The sequence below is a fragment of the Bos indicus x Bos taurus genome, chromosome 27, assembly GCF_003369695.1.
Source record: "Bos indicus x Bos taurus breed Angus x Brahman F1 hybrid chromosome 27, Bos_hybrid_MaternalHap_v2.0, whole genome shotgun sequence".
In the NCBI taxonomy this organism is placed as follows: Eukaryota; Metazoa; Chordata; class Mammalia; order Artiodactyla; family Bovidae; genus Bos; species Bos indicus x Bos taurus.
In genome coordinates this window covers 38321160-38333476 of record NC_040102.1, presented here as the reverse complement: position 1 = coordinate 38333476, position 12317 = coordinate 38321160, and the positions used below count along the sequence as shown (strand labels likewise).

The window sequence follows — 12317 nt, the reverse complement described above, 5'->3', positions numbered from 1 at the left end:
ATCCCATGAAAGTCAGAGAAAGAGGAAAAAATCAAAATCAAAGAGCAAGATGGCAGAATTAAAGTCAATGACATCCATCATTACTATAAATGTGAACACTCCAATTAAAAGACAGTTGGTTGAAAAGACCCACCAGTACATTGTATAAAACAATTTTAAAGACAAGATCATGGAGTAAGACAATAAAGCTAGAAAAAATTTCTGTATATTATGCAAAAATTGAAAAGAAAGCTAGAGACACTATATTCAGTTCAGTTCAGTTGCTTAGTCGTGTCCGACTATGAAATGCAGCATGCCAGGCCTTCCTGTCCATCACCAACTCCTGGAGTCTACCCAAACCTGTGTCCATTGTGTTGGTGATGCCATCCAACCATCTTATCCTCTGTCGTCCCCTTCTTCTCCTGCCCTCAATCTTTCCCAGCATCAGGGTCTTCTCAAATTAGTCAGCTCTTCGCATCAGGTGGCCAAAGTATTGGAGTTTCAGCCTCAGCATCAGTCCGTCCAATGAACACCCAGGACTGATCTCCTTTAGGCTGGACTGGTTGGATCTCCTTGCAGTCCATGGGACTCTCAAGAGTCTTCTCCAACACCACAGTTCAAAAGCATCAATTCTTTGGCACTCAGCTTTCTTCACAGTCCAACTCTCACATCCATACATGACCACTGGAAGAACCATAGCCTTGACTAGAGAGGCCTTTGTTGGCAAAGTAATGTCTCTGCTTTTTAGTACGCTGTTTGGGTTGGTCATAACTTTCCTTCCAAGGAGTAAGTGTCTTTTAATTTCATGGCTGCTGTCACCATCTACAGTAATTTTGGAGGCCAGAAAAATAAAGTCAGCCACTGTTTCCCTATCTAGCTGCCATGAAGTGATGGGACCAGATGTCATGATCTTAGTTTCCTGAATGTTGAGCTTTAAGCCAACTTTTTCACTCTCCTCTTTCACTTTCATCAAGAGGCTCTTTAGTTCCTCTTCACTTTCTGCCATAAAGGTGGTGTCATCTGCATAGCTGAGGTTATTGAGATTTCTCCCGGCAATCTTGATTCCAGCTTGTGCTTCCTCCAGCCCAGCGTTTCTTATGATGTACTCTGCATATAAGTTAAATAAGCAGGGTGACAATATACAGCCTTGAAGTACACCTTTTCCTATTTGGAACCAGTCTGTTGTTCCATGTCCAGTCCTAACTGTTGCTTCCTGACCTGCATATAGGTTTCTCAAGAGGCAGGTCAGGTGGTCTGGTATTCCCACCTCTTCCAGAATTTCCCACAGTTTATTGTGATCCACAGTTAAAGGCTTTGGCATAGTCAATAAAGCAGTCACTATATTAATATTAGATAAAGTAGACTTCAAACTAAGGAATGTGACCAGGAATAAGGAAGGTCGTTTCATGACAAAGGTATCATCTTATCAAGAGGACATAAAATGCACAGTTTTCAGGAATGCAAAACAGTACAGTCTGGAAAGTTGAGAAGTTTATTACAGAATTAAATGCATACTTAGTATACATCCCAGCAGGCTCACTCCCTCACCCTAAGGTCCCTTCTGAAAAGAGATGAAAACATTTGTATATGCATAGACTTGTTTGAGAACATCCAAAGCAAGTTTATTTATAAAGCCCCAAACTGAAAACACAAAAGCCCAACTGGTGAATGTGTACACTGTGGGATATCCCAGCAGTGGAATGGATCTGCAAAGAACACGACCAAGCAAAAGAAGCCAAGCACAAAAAGGTATGCAGGATTCCATTCACTGAAATTATAGGAAAGAGAAAGCTCAGTGTCCAGGAACAAATAAGGGTTGCCATTGGGAGTAAAGTGGAAGGAATTAACTACAAGAACTTTTCAGCTAATGGAAATGTTATATGTCTTGGTTGTGATGGTAGTCGCACAAGTGTATACATTTTTAGAACTAAGACGATGTACTTGAAGTTGATAAACTTTCAGTTCAGTTCAGTCCAGTCACTCATTTGTGTCCAACTCTTTGTGACCCCATGGACTGCAGTATGCCAGGCCTCTCTGCCCATCACCAACTCCTGGAACTTACTCAAACTCATGTCCATTGAGTCGGTGATGCCATCCAACCATCTCATCCTCTGTCATCCCTTTCTCCTCCCGTCTTCAACTTTTCCCAGCATCAGGGTCTTTTCAAATGAGTCAGTTCTTTGCATCAGGTGGCCAAAGTATTGGAGTTTCAGCTTCAGCATCAGTCCTTCCAATGAATATTCAGGACTGATTTCCTTTAGGATGGACTGGTTGGATCTCCTTGCAGTTCAAGGGACTCTTTAAGAGTCTTCTCCAGCACCACAGTTCAAAAGCATCAATTCTTCAGCACTCAGCTTTCTTTATAGTCCAACTCTCACATCCATGCATGACTACTGGAAAAACCAAAGCTTTGACTAGACGGACCTTTGTTGGCAAAGTAATGTCTCTGCTTTTTAATATGCTGTCTAGGTTTGTCATTGCTTTTCTTTCAAAGAGCAAGTGTCTTTTAATTTCATGGCTGCAGTCACCATCTGCAGTGGTTTTGGAGCCCAGAAAAATAAAGTCTCTCACTGTTTCCATTGTTTCCCCATCTACTTGCCATGAAGTGATGGGACCAGATGCCATGATCTTAGTTTTTTGAATGTTAAGTTTTAAGCCAACTTTTTCACTCCTCTCTTTCACTTTCATTGAGAGGCTCTTTAGTTCTTCTTCACTTTTTGCCATAAGGGTGGTATCATCTGCATATCTGAGGTTATTGATATTTGTCCCAGCAATCTTGATTTCAGCTTGTGCTTCACCCAGTCCAGCATTTCTCATGATGTACTCCGCATATAAGTTAAATAAGCAAGATGACAATATACAGCCTTGACATACTCCTTTCCTGATTTGGAACCAGTCTGCTGTTCCACAGTTCTACTGTTGCTTCTTGATAAACTTTAGTGTATATAAAATTATCACTAGGCTTTCTTGATGGCTCAGCTGGTAAAAGAATCTGCCTGCAATGTAGGAGACCTGGGTTCAGTCCCTGCATTGGGAAGATTCCCTAGAGAAGGGAATGGCTACCTACTCTAGTATTTTGGCTTAGAGAATTCCATGGACAGAGGAGCCTGGGGCTGCAAAGAATGGGACACGACTGATTATCTAATTATCATTAGAAATTATGCACTTTCCTATACTGAAAATGTTGAATAATCTTGTCCATACTAACGTGATCTTAAAATCCGTGAAAAATTGAATTGGGAATATCTAGGAAGAGCCTGGGAGAAGGCAATGGCACCCCACTCCAGTGTTCTTGCCTGGAGAATCCCAAGGACGGCAGAGCCTGGTGGGCTGCCGTCTATGGGGTTGCACAGAGTTGGACACGACTAAAGCGACTTAGCAGCAGCAGCAGCAGCAGCAGCAGGAAGAGCCTGAGGATTACAGCCTGAAACTTCAAGGCTCCTCCCACAACCCCTCTCTCAGAGGCAGAAGTCAAGAGCCCTGAGTGATAACGCAAGCATAGGAGTGAAGTCTGGAGACTGGGTCCAATCGGCCCCGTCTTACCTGAGCCATCTGTTTTCCCACCTATTTTGGGTTCTGAGGTAGGATCAGAAACAGAGACTGAAGCAGAGGCAGGTAACAGGCGGAACATCTTATGTTGCTAAAAAGAAAAAGCCTATGACATTTAAAACTTCCCTAACCAACCAGAAGTTCTCAAAGGAGATAACTAAGACTTTGAAGCAGTCATTTGAAAGAATCCAAGGTCAGATCCACCTGCTGATGTCAGAGAGCCTCTCAGAGAGGCTGGGGCAGCTGCAGCCCTCCTTGGGACATGCAGGAGCCAGCCATTGCGGAAGCTCATTCTACCTCAGGACACGGGCTGGCAAGCACCCTGTGGGTCCTCCCCTTGACTGACGATCCTCTGGACCCAGCCACATCTCCACCCACCAACCTGAAGGAACCAGGAACTCAGGCCATGCAGCTAACTAGGTGGGGACACAGTCCCACCCACCAGAAGGCTGCCTTAAGACCTCCCCAAGCCCACGGCTGGCCCTGAACACGCCCTGTCCACCAGAGGTTCCAGGACCTGGCCGCACACACAAGCACCCAGGACCCAGGCCTGGGAGCTCCAGGGCCCTGCAGCCACAGACCCCAGGACGAGCTCCACACAGAGTGAGCAGGCGCCAGCCCCAGAGTCTCCTGGGCCTTGGCCCCACTCCCCATGAGCCTGCTCACCTTGGGACCAGCATCACCCACCAGCAGGCAGAGACACACCCATGGAAAACTGTAGCCTTGAAGCCTAAAGACTGAGCCCACCCACAAGCTGGGCCCTGGCCTGCCTATCTTCAGGCCAACACCAGCTCTGAGAGACACTGGGTCCCTTAGCCAGCTGCCCCAGGATCCAGGTCCATGCAACAGAGGTACAACTGCAGTGCTGGCACCCCCAGATCCTGCAGTTAGACCCCAGGACCTGGCTCTGCCCGTCACTGGGCAGCATCAATCCTGGGGCTCACCAGGAGTGAGGCAGCCAGCCACCCTGTGACTCAGGCACACCAACCAGTGACCAGCAACGTCTACACAAGGAGGGCCTGGCAAGCAACCAGACCAGGGGCCAGCCATGCCTGCGAGATCACCCACTGTAGTCAGCCCACCACAAGGGGAGGACCCACAAAGTCATCTTAGGAGGCACCCCTAGAGCACAGAGCCCTGAGTGCTGCTGGGCTTCGCAGGAAGTCCCTGCTAAAGGTCATTCTCCAAGGTCAGGAAATGTAACCAAGTTATCAGATACACAGAAATGAAACCAGTGAATAAGGCACAAAGAGATGACAGGAGAATGTGTTCCAAATATAGGAACAAGTAGAAGCCCTAGAAGAAGAACTATGTGGAGATACACAATTTAACTGAGAAAATGTTCAAGGTACCAATTGGAAAGACGACCAAAGAACTCGGGAGAAGAATGAGCAAACAGAGGGAGAAGTTAGGGCTTTTTAACAAAGAGTTAGAAAATACAAACAACAACTAAACAGATGAAGAATACAATAACTGAAATGGAAAAATACACTAAAGGAATCGGCAGTAGATGAAATGATACAGAGGAATGGATCAGTGAACTAGAAGACAGAGTAGTGGAAATCACTGCTGCTGAGCAGAACAAAGAATAAAAAGAAATGAGGACAGTTTAAGAGATCTCTGGGGGCAACATCAAGTGCACCAGCATTCTCAGTGTAGGGGCACCAGAAGGAGGAGAGAGAATGTGGAAGGCAACATACTTGAAGACATAATAGCTGAAAACTTCCCTACCCTGGGAAAAGAAACAGACTTCTTGGTTGAAAATCCACAGTCTGAAACAGGATCAACCCAAAGGGGACACTGATACACTGCAATTAAAATGACAAAAATTAAAACTAAAGACAGAATATGAAAAGCATCAAGGTAAAAGCAACGAGTTACTTACAAAGGAGCTCCTATAAGGTTATCAGCTAACTTTTCAGCCAAGGTAAGTGTCCATCAACTGATAAATGAATAAAGAAGATGTGAGACACACACACACACACACACCACGTACACAATGGAATATTACTCAGATATGAAAAAGAATGCAATTCTGCCATTTGCAACAATATGAATGGATCTGGAGAGTATTATGGCTAGTGAAATAAGGCAGACAGAGAAAGATAAATACTGTGTTTCACTGCTTATTCATGGAATCTAAAAAAACAAGTGAGTGAATATTACAAAAATGAAACAGACTTACAGATATATAGTACAAACCAGTGTTTACCATGGGCAGAGGGATGGGGGAGGAGCAATGTAAGAGTGGGAAATTAAGGGGTAAAAACTACTACATATAAAGTAAATAAGCTGCAAGGATACATTGTATAGCATGGGGAATTCCAGCCAATATTTTATAACAACTATAACTGGAGTATAACCTATAAAATTTTTGAATCACTATGTTATACACCTGAAGATAATATTATAAATCAATTATACCTCAATAAGAAAAGAATAAATATGATACACAGAATTGTCAGGAGCCAGCACGGGAGTTCTCACCCATGACAAGGTCATGTGGGAGAGCCCTGACAGGCAATTGGAGTCAGGGCTTGAGGACCCCCCTGGATCTGCCTGAGCGTCTACCCCAAAACCAGAACCTGTCTGTTTTACTATTTTATGACTTTTACCAACTCTTCTGACATTAACAGGGGGCTATCCCCGACCACCTTTCTCTGAAGGAAATCAACTTAGAGCTCTAGTTAATTAGCCTCCTGGGCATAATAAGAGTGTTTTAATCTAAACCCCTCAGATGGCTCTCTAACTTGTCTGACAGGTTTACCCGGACTCTTACAGCTACGCATACGATTGTTTACAGTCTCCCAACTGCGAGAGGCACGGGAAGCTTAAGATATTCAAATAGTATAGAGCCTCTCAGAGAGTTAGAAATTGTTAGACTAGAACTAGTAGAGGATTTCATTGTTGGGCCAGTGCTTGCTGCCAAGTTTCCAGATCCCCTGTATTGTGTCCTTGGGAGTATATTAATTAATATAGTTGGTATATAGAAAAAATAAGTAGTGGCCTTGGTGCTAACAACTTTAGACCCTTAAGGTAATAAATTCCTTCCTTGTTGTAAACCCACTGCACCTCTGTCCTATAGGAATGCAACTTTATCTAACACCTTCGGAGGATGGCGCCAAACTTTAAAATAATTATTCTTAGAGAAAATAAGTCTTACGGTTGACAAACCTTTATCAAAGTCATAAAATGTTAACAGGCCTTCTGGCCAGAAGATGATGTAAATCACCTGAACCATTTGTATACGATAAGTTTGCAGAAAAGAAAAGCACGGTCTCAATAGGGATCAAAGACTGCTGACTTTGTATGATTTTACACCCCCTATTATCCTCTATGCACAACTTAAGGTATATAAGCTCCCTTTGAAAATAAAGCTACGGGCCTTGCTCAAAGCTTGGTCTCCCCGTGTCATTCTTTTTTGCTTCTTTTTCTCTCCTTTTTTTTCTGTTCTTTTTTCAGGGTGACCGACTTGGAGTGTGGGGGCTCTCTGAGACCACCTACTTGCCTGGGCTTCTAAGACCCACTTGAGAAGGTGCCTAAGGTGGGGCACCTTCCGCTATTCGAGAGGGCACCTGCGGCCTCCGTGGTCAGTGCAAACCTGGTGTCACAGGTTTTATTAGTTTCCCACGTAAACCAGTCAGGTCAAACCTTTGTGTCTTTTTCCTTTTATCTATCCTTTTTGCCAACGCTGTCCTCCCAAGGGAAGCCCTGGACCCAACTGGGGCTGGACCCCGATACAAAATAATAAAGAGAAAGAAATGAAAGAAATGCCCCGGAGACAATTCTTCATCTTCAGGTGTTTCCTTGCCCCTTTTTCCTAAGCTGTTAGACTGAAGTTTCACTTGCAACTGGCTTGCGGACACAGTGTTGTTAGAGAAGATGAAGTAGCCTGGTGGGCTAGTGTGCAGGGTGCCTAGAAAAGGTGGTGGGGCAGTCCTACAGAACTGGGGGAGCATCATGAGCCAGCGTCAAAGCCACACTATTGCAACGTTTCTCTTGACTGCACCCTGGCAGAACATGCTAGAATATGCTAACACATGAAGGAAAATATGCACAGCCAGATGGAAGTGGCGGGACCGTGCATCCCAACACTGCAAGCCTGCGTCTGCAGGAGCAGCCTAATGCTGAGCATCCGCAGCAGCTGCCTCAGTCTACCCACTGTAAGCCTGCGTCTGCAGGGGCAGCCTAATGCTGAGCATCCGCAGCAGCTGCCTCAGTCTACCCACTGCAAGCCTGCGTCTGCAGGGGCAGCCTAATGCTGAGCATCCGCAGCAGCTACCTCAGTCTACCCACTGTACTGCCTGCAGGCAGCTGCCACTTCACCCTCTGCAAAGGCCGTTCTAGACACAGACATAGTCCATTCCACCTGGACCCCAGCATCACACGTCAGCGGACAGTCCTGTCACATGGGCCTCCTTCCGTCTTCCAGGGTGAAGCACACATGTTGCCCACACACACCTGTCCCTCCTCCACAGACGGCCCCGCTCCGCGTGTGTGCCTGGATCACAATTCTGTCCCTCCCTGCTTTGTTTCCAGGGCCTCACGCTATTTACTATTCTATGTGTTATAAGTTGAACCCTTCCTTCAACCACCAGAAATGGAAACTCCATGAAGATACGGCCCTTGTCCTTTCTATATACTTCTATATTTTTGATGCCTAGCGCATGGCAGGTACTCAAAGTCATTTGTTGAAGGCAGGAATAAATAGATGAATAAGAGGTTAGAAATGAATAATCTGTGAGTCTTCTGATTCTTAAGTTCTAAAGTTCTATTTACAGAAGATCAAGTACATAAGGGATTTATGATTTAGGGTTAGAGGTTTTATCAAATTTCAATAATATTTATCTAAACAAATATCATTTTTCTTTATTCCTTTGCTTCAGATAAATTCACTTTAATTTTGAGCTTATCTTAAAGATGAAATAAATGAGACAGGAAATGTCAACAAATGATGCTTACTCTTCTTTCCATCCATATCTGCATGGATTTTCCGAGCCAAGAACCCGCTTTTGTACACAGCGGCATTGGGGTCGTGAGGAATGTCCAGGAATGGGTTGGTGGTGCTCCCAATGCGGCTGATGCTCTTTGGATGTGTTCCATTAGCCTTCTCATCGGCACCTTCGGACAGAGACTTTTTTTTCTCTTCATCGTCTCTAAAAGGATAAAACAAAGATGGAACACAAGGGTTGAGTAACACAATATTCAATGAACAGTTATCTGGTGTAAGAAATGATCATACTTTCTAATGGCCTGTAAGTCCTGATGACAAGGACCACGATAAGGACAGCTGCGGTTCCCTAAACACCTCCTGTGTGTCAGGCATTAGTGAGCGTGGCAGTCTCGGAAGACTGACATTAGTATCCCACACCACAGGTAAGGAAACAGACTCAAAGTTTACATAAACGTGCCAAAGCACAGTCCTAGGAATTACAGGAAGAAGCTGAGAGGATATGACTGCAAAGGCTCTAATGCCTCTGGCCTTTCCATCTACTACAGAACCCTCAGGTTTGTCTGCTTTCAAAACAAGTGGAACTTCTCTGGCAGAGATCGTGATTTTGATTTCTGCATGCCCTAGTATAGTGCCAAGCATACAGAATACGATAGGTGGAGACTAAGTCCAGTAAACAATATTAGACTATGTCTGCCAGATAACACCTCAGGTACAGCTGTCGGTGGGTTCCGACGGGGCACCACGCACCGCGCTCTGGCTTTCCTACGCATCCCATCACCAACCGAGGAAGCCGCTAATTGCCCAGCCCTGCCTTCGGAACCCCTGTTCCTTCAAGCAGGGAAGGTTTAACTCTGACATTACAATGTACATTAAGTATGAAGGAGGCGGTCAGAATCAATTAATAAAGAGGGGCAAGAGGAGAAGAAAGTTAACAAGCTCTGATATACTGCTGGAAAACGCATAACCAGAATAGGAGCATTTGTCTTACTTCACCTGTTTCAGTATCCTGAATCACCTCTGGTTTCATTGTTGTTAAGCTTTGAATATTGAATTTTTTCCCTCAACATTTCCACCAAAATATGGAATCTAGAAAAACGGTACTGATAAACCACCTTGCAGGGCAGGAATAGAGAGCGGACTTGCTGGCACAGCAGGGGAAGGAGAGGGCGGGGCGCGCTGACATGCGCACACTAGGGGGAGGCGCCTGCAGCACCGGGAGCTCGGCTCAGGGCTCCGCGGTGACCTGGGGGTGGGGTGGGCTGGCGGAGGGAGGCTCAGAGGGAGTGGATGTAAGCATAGCTGACTCATGCTGTTAGACCGCAGAAATCAGCACACTATGATAAGGAACGATCCTCCAATTACAAATAAAAACTAATGATAAGAAATTCAACCAAAATATATTGAAAATAAACCACAAGCTTAATAATCACCAAAACTGCTTGTTTGGTTATCAGAGAAAAACAGTGTTTTTTTCCTCCACTGGTATTTTATAAATAATTGTGAAATATATGAAAATAACACTGGACTCAGGTAACTGTATTTTACTTTTAATTTAACTTCTATTAATAGACAGTTTTGGGTTTGCAAAAGTACAGAGTTCCCTTATGCTCATCAACAAGTTACCGCAGTTGTGAATACTTTTTTTTTGGTTTTGGTCACACCACACAGCAGCGGGGATCTTAGTTCCCTTACCAGAGATGGAACCTAGGCCCTCTGCAGTGGGAGCATGGAGTCCTAACCACTGGACCCCCACGGAATTCCCCCCAGTGTTAACACCTTACAGAACCAAAATAAAACTGTCAGAATGAAGAAGCTAATGATGCAATACTAAGAAGTGAACTTCAGACTTCATTCAGATTTCACCTTTTTTTTCCACTAATGTTTTTTTTGTTTCCAGGATCCTACCCGTGACCCCACAGTGCATTTGGCTGTCATGAGTCCTTTGTTGCCTCCAACAGTGACGATTCTTAGGCTTTCCCTTGTCCTTCATGATCTAGACACTTGGAAGAGTAGTAGTCGGTGGTTCTGTATGTTTGTTTGATGTCTTCTCAGTGTTCTTGCCTGGAGAATCCCAGGGACAGGGGAGCCTGGTGGGCTGCAGTCCATAGGGTCGCACAGAGTCGGACACGACTGAAGCGACTTAGCAGCAGTAGCATGATTAGACCAGGGCTATACACTCTTGAGAAGGATGTCATGGGTGATGCCCTCTCAGCCCACCACGTCAGGAGGTAGGTGTTTTATTGTCAGGGGGATGAACCTGGATTACTTGTTTAAGGTGGTTGGGGCAAGTTTCTGTCTGTGGAGTTACTGTTTTCCTTTGTAAATGATTTGTGGGAGATCCCTTGTGACTATGAACACATCCTGTTTCTCCTGAAGCTTCTGACCACTAATTTTAGCAGTCATCTGTGGGTCTTGCCTATGACAATAACATTGAAGTGATCTAATGGTGATTTTCTTTTATTTCCCTAATTTCTTCTTCATTACTAACTGGAATTCTTATTTGAGTATGGACACGTAGGTATTTATTTTATTCTTTGGATTATAGTCAAATACCACAATTACTCTTGTTCAAACTTTTCCAGCTTTGCTCATTGGATGGCCTACAAAATAGGCTTCTGCGTCCTAGCAACATCTCATCGTTTTTCCTTTCTGTTTTGTAAGTACATCCTTTCTTTCAGATACCACAAGATGCTACCTCCAAGCTCATCTTGTATTTTCCTTGTCCCAGTCCTGGAAGAAACCACTCTCCAAGGAGTCCAGTCCTATTTACTGGAGATTGGCACTCAGAAACCAAGTCTAGGCGCTAGGCATGCTCACTGCCTCCAAGCCCTCTCAACAGAAACACCTAGGGAAATGTGTGTGTAATATATATACACATACATATATGTATATAAATATATAAAACATATATATATACATTCATCCAGCCATCTATCCCTCCCTCCCTCCCTTTCATGAGTTCATATGAATACATAGTGATATCTCCAACACAAGACAAAATTCATTCCAGCCTTTGCCCTTTGCTTACCTGTACTTCTTCAACAGTGAGAAACCTGGCTCTCTTATCTATAATATACTTATTTATATGTTCAACCCTAATAAATATATATAACAATGCTTACACAAGTCATTTGGAAAACAAACCAATTTGGTATGGTCTGAACTATATCTTGCATTCCCCATACTATGGCTGATAGTTAAGAAATGAACAGACACAAAACCTACGGCTCCTTGAGATGCACAGCTCAGTGGAAATGCACAACACGTCCTGTATCCACCATCACAGGACCAGACAGAACGGTTCGGTCACCCCCCAATTCCCTCTGCTACCTTCTTTTAGGCAATTCCTCTCCCTGACCAGCTCCTGGAACTACCAGTCTCTCTTCCTTTCCAACAATTTTGGCATTCTTTAAATGTCACACAAATCGTTTATTTTACTTAGCAAAACATATTTAATACTCATCCATACTGTTGCGAGAATCAATAGTCTGTTCCCCTTTATTGCTGAGTACTATCTTATTTTCTAGACATACAGTTTACTTATGCATGTACTTTCCCTTACCCCACACCTCCAGCTTTGCTGAGGTAAAACTGATTTATTTACTTAGTTTTATATTTATTATTTTATTTCTGACTGACTGGGTCTTTGGTGCTGCATGTGGGCTTTCTTGAGTTGTGGTGAGCGGGGGCTACTCAGTAGTTGGGGTGCAAGGGGTCCTCATTGCAGTGGTCTCTCTTGTGGCAGAGCAGGGGCTCTGGGGTGCGTGGGCTTCAGCAATTGTAGCACGGAGGCTCAGTTGCCCCACAGCACTTGGGAATCTTTCTGGACCAGGGA

At 44.4% G+C, this 12317-nt stretch overlaps 1 protein-coding gene across 9 annotated transcripts in view; it reads right to left on the bottom strand.

Moving 5' to 3' along the window:
* PSD3 (pleckstrin and Sec7 domain containing 3) overlaps positions 1-12317 on the bottom strand; it is a 495595-nt gene that overhangs the window by 97423 nt on the left and 385855 nt on the right. For all 9 annotated transcript variants that reach the window (XM_027529597.1, XM_027529598.1, XM_027529599.1 and 6 more), the window contains one exon: positions 8491-8684. In XM_027529597.1, coding sequence (XP_027385398.1) covers positions 8491-8684 — 194 coding nt within the window. The remainder of the gene's footprint in view (positions 1-8490; positions 8685-12317) is intronic.